General features: G+C 49.5%; 1 protein-coding gene across 9 annotated transcripts in view; it reads left to right on the top strand.

Moving 5' to 3' along the window:
* Positions 1-4,154: 4,154 nt before the first annotated feature.
* PPFIA1 (PTPRF interacting protein alpha 1) overlaps positions 4,155-22,155 on the top strand; it is a 66,786-nt gene continuing 48,785 nt past the window's right edge. For all 9 annotated transcript variants that reach the window (XM_044270831.1, XM_044270829.1, XM_044270832.1 and 6 more), the window contains exons 1-2: positions 4,155-4,496; positions 7,875-8,138. In XM_044270831.1, coding sequence (XP_044126766.1) covers positions 7,875-8,138 — 264 coding nt within the window. In that variant the 5' untranslated portion in view covers positions 4,155-4,496. The remainder of the gene's footprint in view (positions 4,497-7,874; positions 8,139-22,155) is intronic.

The following is a 22,155-nucleotide window of genomic DNA, read 5'->3' as shown; positions in this document are numbered from 1 at the left end:
TGGTATAAAGTACTATAGTTCACTGCTAAAGGGTTAATGCCTTGCGGTAATGTGGTTCACTGCTACAAGGGTTAATATACACTGTGTATGCACTGCTGTTTATACCAAGGGCTAATACCAAAAGGCTGCGTATAGGTAGGAATTAGTTAACTGGCAGTCCTTAGTGATAGTTGCCAGGCAGTGGGCCAAAACGGATCCGTCATGAACTCCATTGAAAGTCAATGGGGGACGGATCCGTTTTCTATTGTGTCCCCATTGACTTGCATTGTGGGTCATGACGGATCTGTCTTGCTCTGCATCCCTGGATGGAATACTGCTCTCCGGTATGAGAACGGAACAGAATGCATTTTGGAGCGTTCCGTTCTGTTCAGTTACCTTTTGTGCCCATTGACAGTGAATGGGGACAAAACGGAAGTGTTTTTTTTCGGTATTGAGACCCTATGATGGATTTCAATATCGGGAAAGTGAAACGCTAGTGTGAAGGTGGCCTAAGGCTGCACCCCGCAGATGGGAACTGCAGAGAGAGAAAGAGAACTTGCACGCCTATGGTCAATTGGGATAGATGGCCTCCTGTTCTCCTGCCTTGCTCCTCGCTGATCATCCAAAACCAAGGACATCCCAGCCACCGCCAGACAGGAAACCCCAAAATCCACTGTGAAGAAGGGTTGTGCCCCTCTCTCCATTGCACTCGCGGTCTGGGGGAAGCACTGGAGCCAGGACTGCAAGGACTACAACCACCCTCATTGCTACTGCCACCACTTGTGCGCTGCAATTTAACAGCTGAGTGGACACCAGTGCACTGTTTCCGTAATTCCAATAGAAGTGAATGGGACTGCAATACCACAAGTCACCTGCAAACAGGTGCGGCGCCGTTTCTCTAAGAAACTAGCCATTGTTTTTATAATCCTGGACAATTGTGGACTCCCCCTTTAAAAACATCACACAGATCATTAGGAGAAGTGCTTTATCCAGATGAGAATAGAAAGGACTGATCAGCAGCGCACAAGCCCCAAAGACAATCAGCCTTAACGAGCTTCAATGGCCAATTAGTGGCACAATACTGAATATGTAAATGAGGCAGAAACCACACAGAAACTGTGCGCGGCCGACACCGGGAAAACGGTAGTCAGCGCGTGAATCAGAGTGTGACGTCATCACCGTCATTATTATTGGGTTAGGTTGAGTTATTATGGGGGTCATTTATTAAGACCGGAATCTTAGAAGCCGGTATTAATAACCCCGTGCGCTGGCGGTGGATCCGCCGGAGTTATGAAGAAGCGCAGGCCTCCACATCCACCGCCGGACTAAATCTACGTCAGCTTGGTGGCTTAAATTTAGACCGTTTTCTACGCCTAAAACAGGGGTAGAAAATGGTAAATGAGTTGGGTCTGCCGGCACGGCTCCCCCACGCCACGCACTCTTTTTTTTAGACCTGGCGTGAGCGGGGAAAAGTCGCAGATTGCAATCTGCACCAGAAATACACCAGAATAGGTGAATTTCTGTTAGTAAATGACCCCCTATGTCTATTATTGAGGATGTGGTTGCCAATCTTTTCGCCACTGCACACTTCGCGGAAAAAGGGCTCATGCACACGAACGTATTTTCTTTACGTGTCCGTTCTGGTTTTTTTTTACGGACCGTTTTGCGTAACCATTCATTTCAATGGGTCTGCAAAAAAAAAAGACGGAAGTTACTCTGTGTGCATTCTGTTTCCATATGGCCCCGTTCACACGTCCGCAATTTTGTTTTGCATTTTGCGGAACGGAATTGCGGACCCATTCATTTCTATGGGGCAGCACGATGTGCTCCCCGGATACAGAATTGTGGACTCGCACTTCCGGGTCCACAATTCCGTTCCCGAAAAAAAAAGAACATGTCCTATTCTTTTCCGCAATTGCGGACAAGAATAGGCATATTCTGTTAGTGCCGGCAATGTGCGGTCTGCAAAATGCGGAACGCACATTGCCGCTGTCCGTGTTTTGCGGATCCGCGAAACACGTTACGGACGTGTGAATGGAACCTATGTCTGTATGTCCGTTCTGCAAAAAAATAGAACATGTCCTATTATTGTCTGAATTACGGACAAGGATAGGACTGTTCTATTAGGGGCTGGCTGTTTCATTCCGGTATGCACACAGACGTCATCCGTATTTTTTGCGGATCCGTTTTTTTGCAGACAGCAAAATACATACGGTCGTGTACATGAACCATAAGCACAATTTTTCTGCACGGATTCCCATGCGGAAAAAACACTGTATAGTACTGCACCAGCAAAGTTCAAAAATCGGGCGTACACTTTGCGGATTATTTCTGTCATGAAATTGACCTGCATTGCGGATTTCCAAATATCCAGCATGTCAATTAGGTTTGCGGTTTTAGCTGCGGATTTTACCCTTTTCAATGGAAGGGTGTGCACTGCAACAAAACCGCATCAAAAACCGCAATTAGAAATTGCGGATTTTGGTGCGGACATGCTGCAGAAACGCACATAAATCCGCATGGAAATTTGGGCGGATCTTATGTGCGTTTACCTAGTGGCCTTTCAGTCCTAGACTGCACTGTATACAAAGCACATAGGTTCTAGACTACACTCTGCCAGTTCTAGACTACACTGACTCCGTAATACATACATTTTACTCTACATTGTATACAAAGCACATAGGTTCTAGACTACACTCTGTCAGTTCTAAACTGCAGTAACTCCAGACTACATTTTATACAAAGCACACAGGTTCTAGACTACACAGTAACAAGTCAGTTCTAGACTACACAGTAACAATGTCCATTCTAGACTACATTGGCTCCATAATACAGTACATTAATTTTAGGCTACACTGTATACAAAGCACATTGGTTCTAGACTACAGTGTAACTATATCAGTTCTAGCCTATACTGACACCATAATACGTAAATTGTACACTACACTATATACAAAGTACATAAGTTGTAGACGGCGCTCTATGTCAGTTCTAAACTACACACTCCATAATACATAAACTCTAGACTACACTTTATACAAAGCACACAGGTTCTAGCCTACACTGTAACTAGTAATTTCTAGACTACACTGATTCCATAATACATCAATTTAAGGCTACACTGTTTACAAAGCACGTAGGTTCTAGACTACACTGACACTGTATCAGTTCTAGACTGACTCCATAATACATGAACAATAGACTATGCTGCATACAAAGCACAGACTCTAGACTACACAGTAACCATGTCAGTTCTAGATCTACACTTTTGTTCTAGAGTAGATTCTAGATATACTCTGTAACATGTCAGTACTAGACTGCACTGGTACCCATAATGAGTCAGTTCTAGATTACATAGATTTCAAAAGCACATGGGGAGGCATGAATTTATCATGCCCATAGTACCAGAATTCTGGCAAGAAAAGTAAAAAATTTTGTCGCACACCATTTTTGTTCTTTTATGGATCGCTCGCCGCTCTGGGCGTGGTTAGATATGCTAATTAGGTGGATATCAGATTTATCAATTGCAACTTTTTTTTAAAGACATAGAAATGTACAAAACTGGGAAAAACGGCTGAGAACCAGGACCGTATAGCTTTTTCAGTATTTTGCGGTCCGTTTTTTCACGGATCCGTTTTCTGTTTCCGTTTTTCCGGATGGCATATACAGTATACAGTAATTACATTGAAAAAATTGGGCTGGACATAACATTTTCAATAGATGGTTCCGCAAAAACGTAACAGATACGGATGCATACGGAGAACATTCCGTATGTGTTCTGTTTTTTTTTGTGGACCCATTGACTTGGAGCCACGGAACCTGATTTGCGGGCAATAATAGGACATGTTCTATCTTTGAACGGAACGGAAATACGGAGTACATTCAGTTTTTTTTGCGGAACCATTGAAATAAATGGTTCCGTATACGGATCGTATACAGAACGAAGAAAATGGCAACTGAACTGTGAGTACTACTACCCTCACTCGGCACACCACCGCCGTTACACTCACATAGACCCCTAGAGCGCAGGCGTTGCAGAAGCCCTTGCTCAGTTACATATGGGCCCCACCTCCTCACCGCTCATTGGCTCCCTGTCACGGCCAGGTCACTCCCACCGTCACCCAGGTAACGGGTCTCAAACCCCTCCCACTGCGTGACGCAATGCATGCCGGGGACGTCACGCACCGACCAGGCGCCGCGGTGCATGCCGGGAACAGAGAGGCGGCCTGACCGAACCCGGACACCGAACAGGGGATCCCGTGCCCTGCTGCGCGCCACCCGTCTACGGGACAGCAGGGAGCACCGGGGCCGGCGCAGGCGGTGTCTGTGTGTGGGATACGCCGACTCCCTTCTTCGGTGTACGGACCCTGGCACCCCCCCTCGTCCGTCCCCGGTTCCTGTCCTGTGTGTGGCACCGGGATCCCCCCTCCTCAGGTCCACCGGTCCATGCTGAACGGAACACGGGCTCCGGCTCAGGTTAACACGTTAGAGGACGGATACCGGGAGGACACAGCAAGGTAACAATAGCGACTGTCCCTATGGTGTACGCCGGTGTGTGAGGGGCTTCCTGACAACCACATGACTGTGCACGGGATGTGATAAGTTGTCAGTCCTGTGTGTGTGGTCCTGTCATCAGGTGTGAAGAATGGAGGAAGCCCTGTGCCATTGTGTGGAGTCCTAGCGCCGCTGTGTGTGCCCCGTGCTGTCATCATGTGATTATGTCACCGCCATACATGTATATTATAATAGAGGCTGGTACAATGGCAGTAGTGATGCGCATGCATGTATATGCAGTCCTTCCCATAGCCTCCTCCTTGTCAACATAGCCCCTCCTCCTCCCCCCCTCAACATAGCCAACTCTCCTCCTCCCACCTGATCACATACTACCCCCTCCTTCCTCCACCCCGTCAACATTGCCCCCTCCTTCCTCCCCCCGATCAACATAGCCCCCCCTCACTCCTCCCCCCAGTCAACATAGCCCACCTCCTCCTCCCGGTCAACATAGCAGCCCCCGTCCTCCCTCCTCGTCAACATAGCCCCCTCCGTCCTCCTCCTCTCACCGTCCATAGCCCCCTCCTCCTCCTCTCTCGTCAATAGCCCCATGCCTCCTCCTCCCGGCAACATAGCAGCCCTCCCCTCCCGTAACATAGCCCTCCTCCTCCCGCAACAAGCCCCTCTCCTCCCGTCACATAGCCCCCTCTCCTACCCCCGTCAACATAGCCCCTCCTCCTCCTCCCGTCAAACATAGCCCCTCCTCCTCCCGTCACATAGCCGCCCCTCCTCTCCTCCCGTCAAACATAGCCCCCCCTCCTCCTTCCCGTCAACATAGCACCCCTCCTCCTCCTCCCTGCAACATAGCCCCCCCAGCTCCTCCTCTCCCGTCAACATAGCAGCCCTCCTCTCTTCACGTCAACATAGCAGCCCCCCTCCTCTCCCCGTCAACATAGCCCCTCCTCCTCCCTCAACATAGCCCCCTCTCCTCCTCAACATAGCAGCCCCTCCTCCTCCTCCCGTCAACATAGCCCCCTCCTCCTCCTCCCGTCAACATAGCAGCCCCCTCCTCCTCCTCCCGTCAACATAGCAGCCCCCTCCTCCTCCTCCCGTCAACATAGCAGCCCCCTCCTCCTCCTCCCGTCAACATAGCAGCCCCCTCCTCCTCCTCCCGTCAACATAGCAGCCCCCTCCTCCTCCTCCCGTCAACATAGCAGCCCCCCTCCTCCTCCTCCCGTCAACATAGCAGCCCCCTCCTCCTCCTCCCGTCAACATAGCAGCCCCCTCCTCCTCCTCCCGTCAACATAGCAGCCCCCTCCCGTCTCAGCACTTCTTTCCATCAACTTGGCTCCCTCTTCCCGTCAACATATCCTCCCATCCCAATGACATAGCATTCTCCCTTCAATATAGCCTCTTTCACTCCCCATCCCGACAACAAAATCTCCTATCTCGATGACAGCCTCCTCCAACTCCCATCCTGATGACACAGCCTCCTATCCCATTGATGCAGCCTCCTCCTGTTCTGGTGATCTATAGGGAATTCTGGTCCTGAAATTCGCTCTATACCAGTACTATGTGAATGGCTTCTTGTCCTCCCTGTATGGTGACCCTATATGGCTTCCACTATGCTGTGCCCCGGGCCCGTGTGCTGTGCCATCTTCCCATTACATTTACATTATGTGTGGACTTTTATCCCTGAGCGCTGGTGTCTGTCACTATCTCCTCACGATGCCATATAACAGTATTGTCTGTGATGTTGTTTGGCGGTAGTCTCTGCAGGTGTGCTGCGTACATTGATCTCTGTGTACAGTGTGTCCATGTCCCCAGCTGTATGGACCACGTAGGCCAGCCACACTCGTGCATCTCTGTGGCCGACAGTGTTGGTGGGAGGCACGTGGCCCCGGACAGACGGACCTGTAGTTTCCTGCATTAAATCATAAAGTGGTTGGTTGACCAGTATTGCAAATTGTGATGACGCCGCCTCATACCATAGCGGTGAAGTGTGTCACATTCTGACGTATAAGCGGTTTAGGGTGGAGTATGGCGCACATCATTCCTGGTCCCCTGTAGTCCTCTTGGTGTAGTCAGTAATTCCTCAAAGCCACCTCATGCTTTCCACCTGTATTGAAACAACTACTCCCACTTTCCCCACTGTTCTCAGAGCTCCCATGGCAGTATATAGAGCATGCTGGGAGTTGTAGTTTTCCAAAGGATTGTTTGTTTTAGAGGTGGTTGACCAGCTGAGTGTGTATGACGGCCTCAATAGGACTCGGAAGTAAGCCACCATCAGACAAAAGGATCGGGCATGTTGAAATCTAACTGCCCAATTCTTCTCTTCTCTAACATCTTCTGTCGGGGGAGAGTCGGGACTCGGCTGTATACATAGGATGGTCGTCTCGAGGAAATCGGCAGGTTCAGCCCTTATTCATCTAATGCAAAGGGATCTGCAACCAGTGGCTCTCCAGCTGTTGCAAAACTCCCATCATGCACTGATAGCTACTGGCTGCCAGGACACGAGGGGAGTTATAGTTTTGCAACAGCTGGAGAGCCACAGGTTGGGGAACACTGATCTAATGTGTTGTGTAAGGGGTTGTCAAGATAGGTCATCAATATCAGATCCGACAACCTGCACCCCAGCCGATCTCCTGCCACAGCGCCATCCGTTGTGTAGTGGATGCAGCTGGTTACTGCAGCACTGCTCCCATTGAAGTGAATGGTACCCAGCTCCAGCTGTGTAGTTTATGCGCCAGAGCTACCCTCATTGGTGCCGGGTGTCAGATCCTTGCCAATTTGCAACTGCAGATAGGCCATCGGTGTCGAAAACCTGGAATCCCCGTTTTCTCATCTCAAATATTGATATCCTCTCCCTACTATATGCCACCAATGTCCGATAGGTGCATGTCTCACCTGCACCTGTATTCAGAACGAGCCCTGAAAGTGATGGAGAGTGCGCACGCACGGTGTGGTCTCCATCCGTTTCTTTGGAGGCTCTTAAAATAGCGGTATTTTTGGAAGTCCCGTAGAAATGAATGGAGAGTGCACTGCGCAAGCGCCCCATTTCTCCATTCACCGCTATGGGACTGCCGGAAATAGCGGAGCCAGCGCTTAACTATTATTTTTCTTTGTCTCTCGTTGAATTGAGTGGAGGCCGGCCGCGCGTGCACAGCTGCCCACTGCTCACTTCGGGGATCCTGTTCTGGAGATAGGTGCAGGTCCCAACTCTGGGACCTGCTCCTATCTCACATTGGTGGCCCATCCTAGCGAGATCCATCTCCAAGGTGAGACATTGCCTTTAAGATAGGCCTTGATGACATTTTTTTAACAGGACGACTCTAGGATTTATGTTCCTTTCCACCTGTTTGGCGAGTACCTGTAATCTTGATGCCTCCATGTTCTCTTTTTAGATGATGTGTGAAGTGATGCCAACCATCAGCGAGGCTGAGATGCCTCCAGGGGGGAACGGAAGCCACGGATCCGGCTCTCCCCTCCAGACGGACTCGGATTCCCACTTTGAGCAACTCATGGTGTCAATGCTTGAAGAAAGAGACCGGCTGCTGGACACGCTGCGAGAGACCCAGGAGACTCTGGCGCTAAATCAGGGCAAGCTACAGGACGTCACCCACGAGCGGGACTCTCTACAAAGACAGCTGAATACAGCGCTGCCTCAGGTAGGTGCCGACTGACCTCTGCGGTTGTTGCTCCGTGGGTCATTGACTCTGACTTCTGTTTGTAAAGGTTCCTCCGGTGCGTCTTCTTATGTAGAGCAGGCGACATTGTGGTTTCTAATAGAAATTCTGCAGAGCAACCTATATGGTGGTACGGCCATGTAGGGGTTAATTTTGGGCCTTTTTACAATCAGAAATTGGCTGTAACGTCTTGGGGTGAACAGGAGACATGGGACAGGTGGTTGTAATGCACTGGTGCAGATTGGCAGCGCGTCTGCCCGTCTGTAGCCACCCTCAGTGCCTACATGACCAGGAGTGGAAGCGCGTTGGACTAGAATGCAAAGAAAGTGGCTTGGTTGGTGGAATAATTCATATATATGTGATTTACTGAATTATAGAAGAAGCAGAAGTTTGATTAATAGGTGACGCGTCACGCAGATTGGATTTTATTTCGATATGTTGTGCCATTCCTCTATTATTCCTGCTAGAAGTCATGAATGAATTGCCAACAGTTTGCAGTGAATGTCCAGTTGGAGGGGGTGTCCCTGTACAGACTGACACTGGCAGCACTGATTGGATTGTGTCAGACTGTGTGGGGACACATCCTAAACTGGTAACACCCATCTGGACCTTCTCTGCACACTGCTAGTAATTCATTCAGAACTTCTAGCAGGAATAATAGAGTGGCACAAATAGATTCTCCAGAATAGTTTTTATAAGGAGGATGCAAGTAGTTACTAAACCAGACATGTCAGGAGAGGTGATAGGCCCTTTTTAAAGGGGTTGTTCACCCCTGGGGACATTTTATACAGATTTACCCCCCTGTACGTTGGAGGATGCGTGGTGGTAGTCATACTTGCCTGATACCCACCGTTTGGTTCCAGCTCCTCACGTCAACATCCGGTTTGATACAGGCAGCGGTTATGTGTCACGTGATCCAGTGACATGATTCATGGGTGACGTGACCGCTGCAGCGGTCATGTGACCTGCATCAAGCTGGATGTTGATGTGAGGAGACTTGGGACCCGGCGGCGGGGATCAGGTAAGTATAATTACCACCCCGGATCCGACCGCTCTTGGGGGTCTGCAGAAAACGTCCCCTTTTAAAGGGGGTTTTCCAGGATTAGAAAAACACAGGTTTTCTTTTGGAAGAAAGCAGCCATGTTTTTTCAGTTGTGGACATCCTCTCAGAGCAGAAATGATGTGCGGCGTGACTCCAGCTCCATAGGGACACAAAAGCTCCTTCAAAACAAGGCTACTGTTTGGCTTCTTTTCCTTGGACCTCTGAATGTTCTCAAGGTCATATTGGCTCCTGGAGTAGTGTAAAGCTCCCCGTGCACATGCAGGTGATCTCAGTGGTGAGAAGGGGGCGTAAGCCACCACCAGACTCCTCCGGAAACTAATCATCTTCCAAGAACAAAAAGATTGGTCGCGTTGAAATCCAACTCCAATCCTTACCTCTTCCAACATCTGCCGCGAAAGGCCCCTTACACATTAAAGGGATTGTCTTATCATGGACAATGGGGGTATATTGCTAGGATATGGCCCCATTGTCTTATAGCTGCGGGTCCCAGCACCTATATCGAGAACAGAGCCCCGATAGTGAAGGAGGGCGCACTGCGCATGCGCAGCAGCCCTCCATTCATTTTCTATGGGGACGGCAAAAATAGCCGAGCGCTGGCTCGGCTATTTCCGTTGGCCTTATAGAAATTATTGTGAGCGTGGTTCGCGCATTAGCGGTACGCTCCCATTCACTTCTATGGGGAGCCGGCTTGGTGGTGGCCGGACCGGAGTCCTCCAGCCACCACCTTGCCGGGCTCCGTTCTCTATATAGGTGCGGGTCCCAATCCTAGCGGTATGCCCCCATTGTCCATGATGAGACAACCCCTTTAAGTCCAGGTCTCCGAAATAATCAGTTGGGTCGGCCGATGTTCTTCTAATGTGTATGGCTATGCTGCATTTCGTCGGTCTCCTGCGCAGACTCCTTGCAGATCTGAACGGTTCTGCTGTCTTTACTGACTGTATAATATAGTGGTCACATCAGGTTTTCATTCTTCTCCTATACAGTGTTAGGATGAAGCAGTGCTGGTCTGGCATCTTTCCTCAGCAATGTAGTGTTGGCAGAATTAGCAGCGAGAAGGCCTCCTTGGAGGAGGAGGAGGAGGAGGAGGAGGCGGTGGTCTTCAGCGCTCTCTGCTTATGTTAGTCTGAGCTTTTCCATTGTTCAATTATCCAGGAGATTACAGTGCGGTTTAGTGAGGGGAGAATAAGGCTATATGTACTGTCTATATGGAATAGAAGCGATAAGGCCACTACTTCCAACCATATGTGGGTGAGATCTCCAAACTACAACTCCCAGTATGCCCGGACAGCCGCAGGCCACAGCCAGGATGCCGCAGGTTGGAGGCCAGTGACGTGTTGGACAATTCCGCCTACTGTGTAGGTGACGCGGCTGCTATCCGTCACAGGTGTGAATTCTGTTCAGCCGGCCAAAGACCACCCCGACCTGCCGGAGGAAAGTGAAGCCGAGGAAGTTGTAGAATGCCATTGATATCGGCGGGGGTGTAGTCATGCAAAAGAATCATGAGAAAGGGAGTCCTGCCCAGGTGAGCGGAGGATGCAGGATGCTGAGCTATGGACCTGCTGCATGGTCCTAACGCATTATGTACAATACTGCCAAAGTTGAGAAAGTACTCCGATCCCGTTGCTACCAGTTTGAAAGGTATAAGGGGTACGGCCGCCTTGTCAGGTTTCCCGATGCAGTTCTGGAAGCCGTAATCAGGAGTGGATCATAAAAGGAAAGAAAATACAAAGGACCCATACGAGTTCTCTTTTTTTTTAATCCATTCCAGGCTTCGGCTTCAAAAACCGCATAAAAAAAAACCCCCTGAACATGTGACTGTACCCTCAGGGTGTCATGACATCAATTATTATTATTATTATTTTTTAAGCACAGCCTAAGGACTCATGCACACGGCCGTTGTTCGACCGCTCCGGCATTGGGGCCGCAATTTGCGGCTTCCGCGACGTATTCAAACCCATTCAACTTGAATGGGTCTGTGATCCATCCGCACCGCGAAAACATGTTCTATTTTTTTTTTGCGGTGCGGAGGCACGGAGAAAAACCCCACGGAAACTCCCTGTAGTGCTTCCATGGTGTTTTGTGCCTACATATTTGCCGGCCTGCAATAGGCGCACGGCCGTGTGCATGAGCCCTAAGACTCAATTCACTTTGGCAACAATAACGCAGCCTGAAGCATCGTTCCTGCTGTCAAATATACTGCCGCTCCGGACAGATCAGACAAGGTCCGTTGGGATCGGTCATGGTTCCCTTATGAATGAGAAGCAAGCGGGAACAGTTTTTAAAGAGGTTGTCCAGTTTATATTACTAGCTGCACAGGTGCTGGTAACTGGACGCGCATGCGCTAGTAAGGTCCGATAGATTGATGTCAATAATTCTTGTCTACATGCAGGTCCGCTGAGAACATGGCCGCTGATGGAGGGTTCAGTTCACCGGTGGCCCCCATTAACTTATATCGTGGACCTAAAGGGGAAATGGCGCATGCGCAGTCTGTCCTCAGCGTAACTGAATGGAGCCCACTGATGGACGGAACCCTCCATCAGAGGCCATGTTCTCAGCGGACCTGCATGTAAACGTGAATCAGTTTAAGAATCCATTCACACGTCCGCAAAATGGGTCCACATCCGTTCTGCAATTTTGTGGAACAGGTGCGGACCCGTTCATTTTCAATGGGGCCGGAATGTGCAGTCCGCATCTGCATTTGCGGTTCCGCACTTCCGTTCCGCAAAAAAAAATAAACATGTCCTATTCTTGTCCGCAATTGCAGACAAGAAAAAACATTTTCTATGAGTGTGCCGGCTATGTGCGGTCTGTAAAATGCGGAACGCACTTTGCCTATGTCCGTATTTTGCGGATCTGCAAAACACATACGAACGTGTGAATGGACCCTAATATTGCTTACTATTAGCTGTATGTCCTGTTACCAGCACCTGTGCAGCTAGTAATATAAACTGGACAACCCTTTAAGATGGCCATACATGTTGGTGGTCACCAATATCCATCCGGTCCTGAATTCCCACCGTACAGGCGCACATTCGGCTGATGCAAGCTGCCCTTAGACACCATTGGCAACGACTTATCCCCGAAAAGGATTGAGCATGTTGGAATCCAACTGCCTGGACTTCCTGTCCCTAAAATATGCCCTTGGGCTAGAGTTTGTAGGCCCCCCATTTACGTAGGAGACTGACACTGCGATTTTTGCGCCGGAGGTCCCGTGGATAAGCGCATGGATTTGCCTCATTGTCATTCAAGGTGTTGGCTTATCCGTGGCGTTACATCTCAGAATCTGCGAAAATAACTACCTTTTTTTTTTCCCCCTCCATAATGTGCGTATTTTTTCCAGAGCGTGTCGATGCGGCATCACAAACTCTCTTCATGTGCATTGGATGCTGAGTGTTAGCGGATGCGTTGAGGCACGAAAAGCTGCACGCACCAGAAACTGTAGTGGAAAAGTCTGTGGCGGTTCCGCTGCAACAACCGCGTGCACTACATGCGGCTTTTGCCGTGAAGCCAACGGACTTCACTTTCTCCATTGCAAAGGGTGAGAACCGCAGCATAAATCGGCACACTGCAGATTTCCAATCCGCACTGTTTACGCTGCGGTTTTTTTTCAATTCTCATCCTCTTTGCTGGAACTGTACAACGCTGCGCATTCGCCGCATGAAAATCAGTAGCAGCAAATCACATGTGATTCCGGCCTAAATCCTCTTCCACATACTGTGTATATATTCTTCCCTTTTCCTTTGGACTGGACCCCTGGCCCGGCTGTGTGGAGTATGGCGGTGCGGTCACCGGCTTCTTCACTGTTTGCAGGCCGCATGTGATCGCTTTTTCTAGAATATTTCCTCCTCGTCTGTAATTCAGCTCTGAAGGAAAGCTGTGTGCTGCGGAGGGGGCAGTGAGAAAGGAATCCTTTTAAGAGGTCCTGAAGATGGGAGCTGTCTGGAGCAGAGAACAGAGGCAGGACGGGGCCCGGGGCCGCTCTTCCGCCACTATGTCAGTGCACTCAGCAGTTATGTTCAGTGACAGAGCCATAGAGGCGTCTGAAGGGTTTTGTCAGATATTCTCTGCGTCGCTCCTGGGATTACTCTGCGCTGTCATCACATTCTTATTATTCTGCAAGGTGCCCGATCCTCCCGCCATCAGGAGCGCGGTAGCGTTTTTTTTTTTTTTTTTTTTTTTTATTCTGCCGTTGAGCTCTTTTTTTGGAACCGTTAGTCACATGCAAATTAGTTCTGAGAAGTGATAATGTAATGGATGAGTCCCGATTCCGCTGCATATTTATTCCGAAGAATAAGCTCCTTGGCGCGATGAGATGCCGGACGCCTCTTCCCCGGTAGAGCCAGCTCTGCGGTCTTACATGATAGAGGTTGCCTTATTAAGACAGCTCATCCCCATCCTGTGTCTGATCAGTTTAGGTCTGACCGCGGGGGCCCCAGACGATCACAAGAACAGGGGCCCATGCTCCCGAGTTTGAATGGAGCGGCAGACGTGTGTCTCCACCGATCCATTCAACTCTGAGGGACTGTTTGATCTCCGACCGTCCCACGGAGCTGAATGGAGCAACAGCAGCCTGCGTGTGACCGCCACTCCTTTCAAACTGGGGACCCCCGCTCTTGTGATCAGCTGGGGCCCCAGCAGGTGGACCACCTCTGATCAGACATTAGTCCCATGTCCTGTGGATGATGGATAAGTTGTCTTAATAGGACAACCACTTTCAAAGGCTTGTGTAAGATTCTGAGGGTCCCTCCCCCGACACACACTCTTTTCCATATGAATAAGGCTACATGCACATGACCGTATGTGTTTTGCAGTCTGCAGATCCGCAAAAAAAAAAAACGGGTGACATCCATATGCCATCCGTTTATTTTATTTTTTGGCGGATCCATTGTAGCAATGCCTAAAACAGACAAAAATAGGCCGTTCAATTTTTTTTGCGGGGCTATGGAATGGACATGCTGATGCGGAGAGCACACGGTGTGCTGTCCAAATTTTTTGCGGACCTATTTAAATGAATGGGTCCACATTCTATCTGCAAAAAAAAACGGAACGGAAACAAACAACGTTCGTGTGCATGTAGCCTAAGTCTGAGCTGCAGTGCCAGGCTCGACCATAGACAAGAGTGGCGCTGTTCATCTTTTCCAGAATATATGCCACATTGCAAAGGAGATGCACGTACAGAGTCGTCTTCCTATAACCTTACCAGCAGCGCAGAGCACTTCAGCCAGGTTATCTGACATGTATCGCCTTTTAAAGGGGTATTCTGGTTATATCAAGTTATCCCCTCTCTGCAGAATAGGGGATAACTATTAAATCGGTGCAGGTCCTACTGCACGGACCCCCACTGATCACGAGGACGTGGGTCTCATACCCCCTGAATCAGCCGGGCATGCCTGCGGGCGCTTCATTCATTTCTATGGGAGTTCTGGAGATCGGGGAGCGCTGTACTTGACTATCTCCAGAATTCCCAAACCGTCCGCTCTGTTCATTTCAGTGGGGCTCCACAGGGTCCCCATTCTCGTGATCGGTGGCAGTCCTAGCGGTAGGACCCCACCAAAGTAATAGTTTTCCCCTATCCCATGAACAGGAGATAACTTTTATATATACACTAGACATTAAACCCGAATTTCACAGCAGAAAATATATATACAATGTAGGAATATAAACTGAGGTATCACTGAATAATTATCCTACTTAAAACTTAACTTTTAGTCATTATTTGTTAAAAATAAGTCCCACAGAAATAATACGTGTATTATAGATAGCTGCATAGGTCAGATACAATGGACTTAGGTACAATGAGACACAGGGTAGATGTACAATTTCAAGTACTCGGATTTGGACCAAAAGTCCCACTCACGGTTTGATGATTTTTTCCGTTGTATGGAGATGAATCGTATGACAACAGAATAGACGTAGTAGGAAGGTCCACAGAGATCTTGATAAAAAAGTGTTGGGATGGACAATTCTTCTGGTGCAGGGCAGAAAAAAGCAGATGCTGGGGAGATAATATCCCTACCAGGCTATTGAAATTCTGCCTAAAAGCGGAGAGGTCTCCCGCCTAAATGCGGGAGAATCACCTCCTGAGGAGGCGACCCCACTTATCGACGGCTGTCCCTGTTGTCCTATCCCTCAAAGAATAGCTCCCAGTGTCTGTACAGCCAAAAAGAACAGTAGTGCATAAACATTAGTAGCAACAGTCTATATTAAATGGCAAGGGAACTGAACCACATTGGCTGAGACTGCTGGCAGTGACTGGTGGCTGAGACTGCTGGCACTGTGTGCTTGCTGCGGCTGGTGGCTAAGACTGCTGGCACGGAGTGCTGGCTATGGCTGAGACTGCGGCTGGTGGCTGAGACTGCTGGCACTGTGACTGGTGGCACTGATGGCTGAGACTGCTGGCACTGTGGCTGGTGGCACTGTCATGGCTGAGACTGCTGGCACTGTGGTGCCATTGACTGATGGCTGAGGTGGCTGGCGCTGGTGGTGCTGAGACTGCTGGCAGCGACTGGTGGCTAATACTGCTGGCAGTAACTGCTGTCTGTGGCTAACAGTACTGGGACTGTGTGGCTTTGTGATGCACATAATGGCGGCGCTCCGACGTGGAGAGCAGAACATAGGCGGTGATTGGCCAGCGCGCAGGTGCGGACGGCGTGTGGAGCGCCGTGTAATGATTGAACAGCGCACTGGTGTGGGCGTTGTGGTTGCATGTGGGGCAGCTGTGATTGGACGGCACGCTGGTGTGGGAGGTGCGGACGGCTTGTGGAGCGCCGTGTGTTGATTGGCCGGCGCGCCGCACACTTAAATTATCGGCGCGGACACCAGTCCTGACCATGCACACAGGGCTTTTATTAGTATAGATTAAAATGCATTCAGCTTGGCCATAGTGTCTCTGTCATGGTGTCATCAGTGAGGACCTCGTATGCAGACTCCTGAATTCTTTAGTAGCTTGTCCCGTCATCAAAGAGCACCCGTCCCCTCTCCTGATATGTCTTACATCCCCCATGTCCTAACAATAATGGAGCATCTATTCTTATCACTACATGTTGTGCCATTCCTTTTATTATTCCCCTAACTGGGTGTTACCAGTTGGGGGGAGGGGGGGGCCCCATCCCAGTCTGACACTATCCAATCAGTGCTACCAGTGACCAACTATGCAGGGACTAACTCCCAACTGGTAACACCCATCTGGACCTTCCTGGCAAACTGCTAGTGATTCATTTAGAACTTCTAGCAGGAATAACAGAAACGACACAACATAGAGTGAGAAGAATAGATGCTCCAGAACGGTTACTACATGAAGAATGCAAATAGTTAAAGCGGACATGTCGGGAGAGGGGACGAGTATTCTGCGCCGCTTGTCAGGGAAGGAGCAGGACCTCTGCAGTTGCATGGCAGACTCCTTATGCAGGAGAAAGAGGGACAAAGTCAACTGCCAGAGGGGGAAGGAGACTGATTCTGCCCAGAGCCTGACACGTAAACATATGGAAGGAAAAAAAAGAAAAAAAAAAAAGGTATAAATTTATTTGCTGAGAACATTGCAAATTCCTGTAAACCAGATATTAACAGCCTTTCAGGACTTCTGCTGTGAAGATAATTCATGGGAGAACGCCTTCAGCAGTTGCAAACTACAGACCACACAATAAATCCAGGATTTAGGAGACAATTTCTCCCATTTTTTTTTTTTTTTTTTTTTTTATTTTTTTTATAGCTTTTCCAAATCTTTCTTCCAAAAAAGTAAAAAATTGCCGTCCATTTCTACCCCAAACGCCCAACCCTTTGACCCCTCAAGTAAAGGTGAAGCAGTGCTTTGTAGGCCTCTATGCAGTTGGTCAGTTTGATGCCTCTAGAGCAGAGCTCAGCAGGTTGTCGGCTCCTGATCTAGGGTGATTTGGTTGTCGGATCTTTTTGTCCAGGTTTTTAGTTGCGTTGTCTTCGGCCTTCAATGGAGCTTTCAATATTCAGCCTCCAAATGATGACTTTGGCGGAGGACTTCCTTATGAGCAGGAGGCATAAAGGCTGCATCTGTTTAGTGAAGGATAATAAGAGGCCTGTGACGCAGATGAGCCTGATGGGTCCAAGTGACAAAGATGTGACTTTAATTTTACGGCACCCCCCCCCCCCCGGAGTGATCGGCCCTGCCCTATGCATAAACCAGATCATCCTGTAATATGATTGCTCATCCCATGGCGGTTGAATGAGTGAAACTAAAGTGTCCTCTACCTGCGGGATTATGACATCAAAGATCTGAGCAGAATTTGGCGTCTTTATTTTATTAATGGTCGGAGGGGGACGGGGTTAAAATGCCCTGAAATGAGCAGACTCCAGAAAAAAAAATGATTAGCGAGGTGTATGTGTTAAGTCGGCTGCAGAGGCCGTTTTAATCGAGTCCATATGTTGCTGCCGCGGCCAAGTGCGGCTGAGGTGAGGCTGTTCCGTCTGTTCGCCGCCTACCATGTTTTTGTTTTTTTCAATATTTTTTAAGAATTTTTAGTTTTACAGATCCCGCCGCTCGCTCCCTCTTGTAACTTTAGCTGCATCCCTCCTCGTTCTCTGTGACCACGGTTTTTGCCAAGCGTAACGTAACGGCAGGTGAAATGCCGCGGGTGCGCCTTCGCTTTAAGATTAGGTGACAATTGAATGTATGTCGTTCACCATGGAAACTTTTTTTACTTCTAGGGGGGTTTTTGATTTGGTGTCGGTTTCGTTCTCCGCCCCATCTCATTAGAAGTTATAGGAGCGTGCGGCCTGCACGTAGAACATCGATGCGGCTAGAAGTGGTGTTAAAGGCGGCGTCCGATCCTTTACAACTAATGGCCTACGCCCATGATAGGCCATCACCATCTGGTCCTTCACAACTAATGGCCTACGCCCATGATAGGCCATCACCATCTGACGCCCTGCACCACCGCCAGTCGGCATCCATTGTGCAGTGCTGGTTACTGCGGCGCCGATCGGCGATGGATGGAACTCGCAGCATCATACATTACACTAATGCAGTGAGTTACACAGGAAATGTGGCCGTCACGCGGACCGCACACAGCCAGTTGGAAAGCGGCCTAAGGGGAAAAAATATTGTAAGCTCCATTTCGACTTCCGCAAAAAAAAAAAAAAAAAAAAAAAAAAAGTGTGGCTTTACCCATAGAGACAGATTGTGGTTCTGGTGGTGCCATGGAGCCCTAGCCTAAAGGCCCCTGTATGCATGAGAGTAAAGTAGGCCAGGGGTCCTCCTTCTGTATGTATGCCAAGCTGAGCATGCATGTGTATGGAAGATCGGGAGATCATTCAGCTGACAGTTATCCTGAGTGTTTGCCCAGCTTTACTCCCCTCTCCCTCCGGCATGTGTTGTTAAAGGGGTTGTCCAGGATTGCAACAACATGGTCGCTTTTTTCCATTAAAACAGCACCACCCCTGTCCGCAGGCTGTGTGCGGTATTGCAGCTCTGCCGCACTGACTGCAGTGGAGCTGACCTGCAATACCGGACACGACCCATGGAAAGGAGTGGTGCTTTTTTTGGGAAGAAAGCGACTTTGTTTTTCTAATCCCAAACAACACATGCATGCTCGGCCAAGGGGGTTGGGAGGGATAACAACTGTCAGCTGAACGAACGTTCAGCTGGTGGCCTATCAAAGGTCTATGGGCATCTTCAAATTTCCTAGAGGGTCTCTGGACTGCCTGACTACAGGACCTGAACTTCCTCGGAGTAATGGCCGATAACAGAGAACACAAGATTGCACTGCACTGGGAACCTCGGCTTTAAATCATAATTTGTGTGTGGCTGCGAGCTGCTGTAAATGACTACAGATGACTGCCACGTGGCGTAGCGGTGTTGTTTTGTGGCATGTTGTGTAATATAGCTTTCGGTGACGAGCCCTGAGACATTTGGGTCACCAGAACTGCTTGGCGCGATGCTATCGGGATGCGTGAGTTCTTCGGTGCAGTCCGGTCAGTGCAGACAGATAGCGGGGCCCCTCCTGGCTCCGGGGCATTGTCCTACGTGGACAGTGAGGCCTTTGTTTTGCTCTGCGGTAAAGTAAATTCTTTCCTGGCCTCGGTGCCAGCGGACAATTACATCTAGCAGAGTGGAATACGCCGCGTGTAGTTTTTGTAAATTTATTTTTTTTTTTGTATGTGTGTTTGTAGCTTCCTTCCCTTCACAAGGACTAATAGGAGCGCGTCTCACCAGCGGAGGGGCTAATCCCGTTATTAGAGCGCTGCGTCCGGGCAGAGTGTCAGGCTTTCTGCCGAACAGATGGTCACAGGTTTGGTGTGCCGCCAATGGCTACCGCAAGAATACAGCTAGCCTTTTGTGTCTCCTGCGAGACGTATTGGATTTAGGCGCATCCAGCAGAACAGACCGTAGCAAATGCAGGTTTAGACATTAAATGACATTCATGTCCAGGATTAGAGAAACAGGTCTGCTTTCTTCCCAAAACAGCACCACCCCTGTACGCAGGTTGTGCACGGTACTGCAGCGCTGCCCCATTGACACCAGGGAAGCGGAGCTGCGATACCAGGCACGACCCGTGGACGGTTTTTAGAAGAAAGCGGAAATGCTTTTTTCTAGTTCTGGACAATTCACACGTCCGCAAAATGGGTCCGCATCCATTCGACAATTTTGCGGAACGGGCGCAGACGCATTCATTTTCAATGGGACCGGAATGTGCTGTCCGCATTTAGAGATCCGCACTTTCGCATCCGTGTTTCCGTTTCCACAAAAAAATAGAACATGTCCTATTCTTGTTCGCAATTGCGGACAAGATTAGGCATTTTCTATTATATTGCCGGCGATGTGCGGTCCTGCAAATTGCGGAATGCACATTGCCAGTGTCCGTGTTTTGCGGATCCGCAGAACACTTACGGACGTGTGAATGGACCCTAAGTCAGAAAAAGTAAATAGGCCTCCGTGCCAAAATCAGATGGCTGGAAGTATAAATGTGAAGTTTATCGATTTTTTATATATATTTTTTGCTGTTGTGTAATTTTAGAAGTGTCCTCCTTGATGGACCGCGTTAGAAGGGTCTGATTGCAGGGTCTTGGGACCCCTGGGAATCATCTATCATCTAGGGGGAAATCCAGTATTCAGTTTATCTGCAGTGCCCCCGCAGGATAAATGATGAATTACACAATTCTCTATGAAATCAGTGAGCCATCTCTGTAATCGTGGACATAAGGGGTCCTCATTGGGCGATTTTTCTGTTAGAGGTTGGCCAGACCTGTAAAATGAAGCATACCTACCTGCTCCCCAACGCCTCGGCTGCCTTGCTCGTGTCCCCCCGCTGTTAACATCATTTTCCCTTTGTCACCACTGCAGCCAGTCACTGGCTGCAGCAGTGACCTGCCCCCTTTCTGTCATGTGACCAATTGATCTCGCGCAAAGGGAGCAGGTCACCGCTGCAGCAATGTCAAAGCGGGAGATCTTAGCGAGGCAGCTGGGGAGCGAAGTAGCCAGGACCCAGCAGTGGGGAGCAGGTAAGTATGTTTACCCTTTGCAGGGACCTCTGTGCTGGTTATTCTCCTGGCGAACCACCATGCAGGTACCTGGTGTGTGGCCCCATTCAGGTGAACAGGCTGACCGCACTTCCCTGCACTGCCAGGACACAGCATAAATCTAGAAGGGGACTCAGCGCTACACCACCACTGCGGCCCCCTATGGTTTTAGAGCTCAGACACCCCCCCCCCCCGCCCCCCACAATCATAGCCATGGCATATACTAGCTGCAGCCTACAGCGCCACACATTGTGTAGTGGCTGTGCTCGGTATTGCAGCTTAGTCCCATTCACTAGAGTTTAACTTTGGACTGAGCTGCAGAAAGGCCATGTGATGACCGATGGATGTGACGTCTGATATGGATGACCTATCCTGAGGGTAGGTCTTCAACGGTTATGTCCATACCCCCGTTTTCACCCCTCTGATATGAGCTTAGGAGTATTTCATCCGATTCATGCGATCCAACGCAAGGCAAAGGAGAGCAATCGGAGCATTAAAATGGTCCGATGCTCATATCAGAGGGACCGGAGGGGTGAGGATGGCCGTCAGTATAAAAATTCCTGGACAACCCCTTTTAAAGAAGACTCCATTCACTGACAGCTAGCCTAGCTCTTGAAACGGTGAGGAATTGAAACTAAAAGTATTGTTGTAATCCGGCCATGCACCTCCAATAAACCCGCCCCCCATAAAGATGGCGAATAAGCTGCTGATGGACACCAGTGGCGGTGGCTTACCTCCCCGAGAAATCCAGCATGCCCAGCTCTTCTTTAGGACGCCCCTATACACATTAGTTGGTCGGCCGGTCCCACCATAATCTGCGGGTTCCACCGATGCTCGTCTAATGTGTATGCGTACCCGTATGCTTGGAGCATGTCACTATGGACGCTCATTTTCTTGCAGGGATGTGACCATTCAGCCCCATCTGAATAAAGCGAATTTGGGGAGGGATAGGATGGGCTGAATCTAGGTAAGTGCTCTCCAGCCCGCCAGCATTGCACGACCCATGCCGCCTTTTGCAATGGGCCCACACTTCCTTGGCATTCCGTGCCTGGGATGTGTTACCGGATCTGAAGCTCGCAGAACGCATAGTCTTAGCCGTAAACTCAGTGGTAAACAGACGGTAATCCAATCTGTTGTGCTTTTTTTTTCCTTTTCGTCCCCAGCCTCGTTCGCCAGTGTGTTAAAAACCCAAATAAATTACATGAAATCTGCTGCAGGACGGCATCTGGCTCTCGTGCAGAGGATCACCTCGTGTGACCCACATGGAGCAGTCTTTTGGGTCAGAGGAGGGGAGGACCACCCTCGTCCAGATGATAAAGGGGCTGGCGGTGCGCATCGCTCTTCACCTGAACAAGGGCCGATTCCCGTCGGTCAGCGGCAGTAACCCTTTCCTGTCTGTGACGAGAAGAGAATGGGGAAATGTTCAGGCGGACGCAGAACAGACACAAA

Source organism: Bufo gargarizans, chromosome 10 (assembly GCF_014858855.1).
Source record: "Bufo gargarizans isolate SCDJY-AF-19 chromosome 10, ASM1485885v1, whole genome shotgun sequence".
In the NCBI taxonomy this organism is placed as follows: Eukaryota; Metazoa; Chordata; class Amphibia; order Anura; family Bufonidae; genus Bufo; species Bufo gargarizans.
The sequence above is the reverse complement of the archived record's forward strand: the minus strand, read 5'-3'. Positions and strand labels throughout refer to the sequence as shown.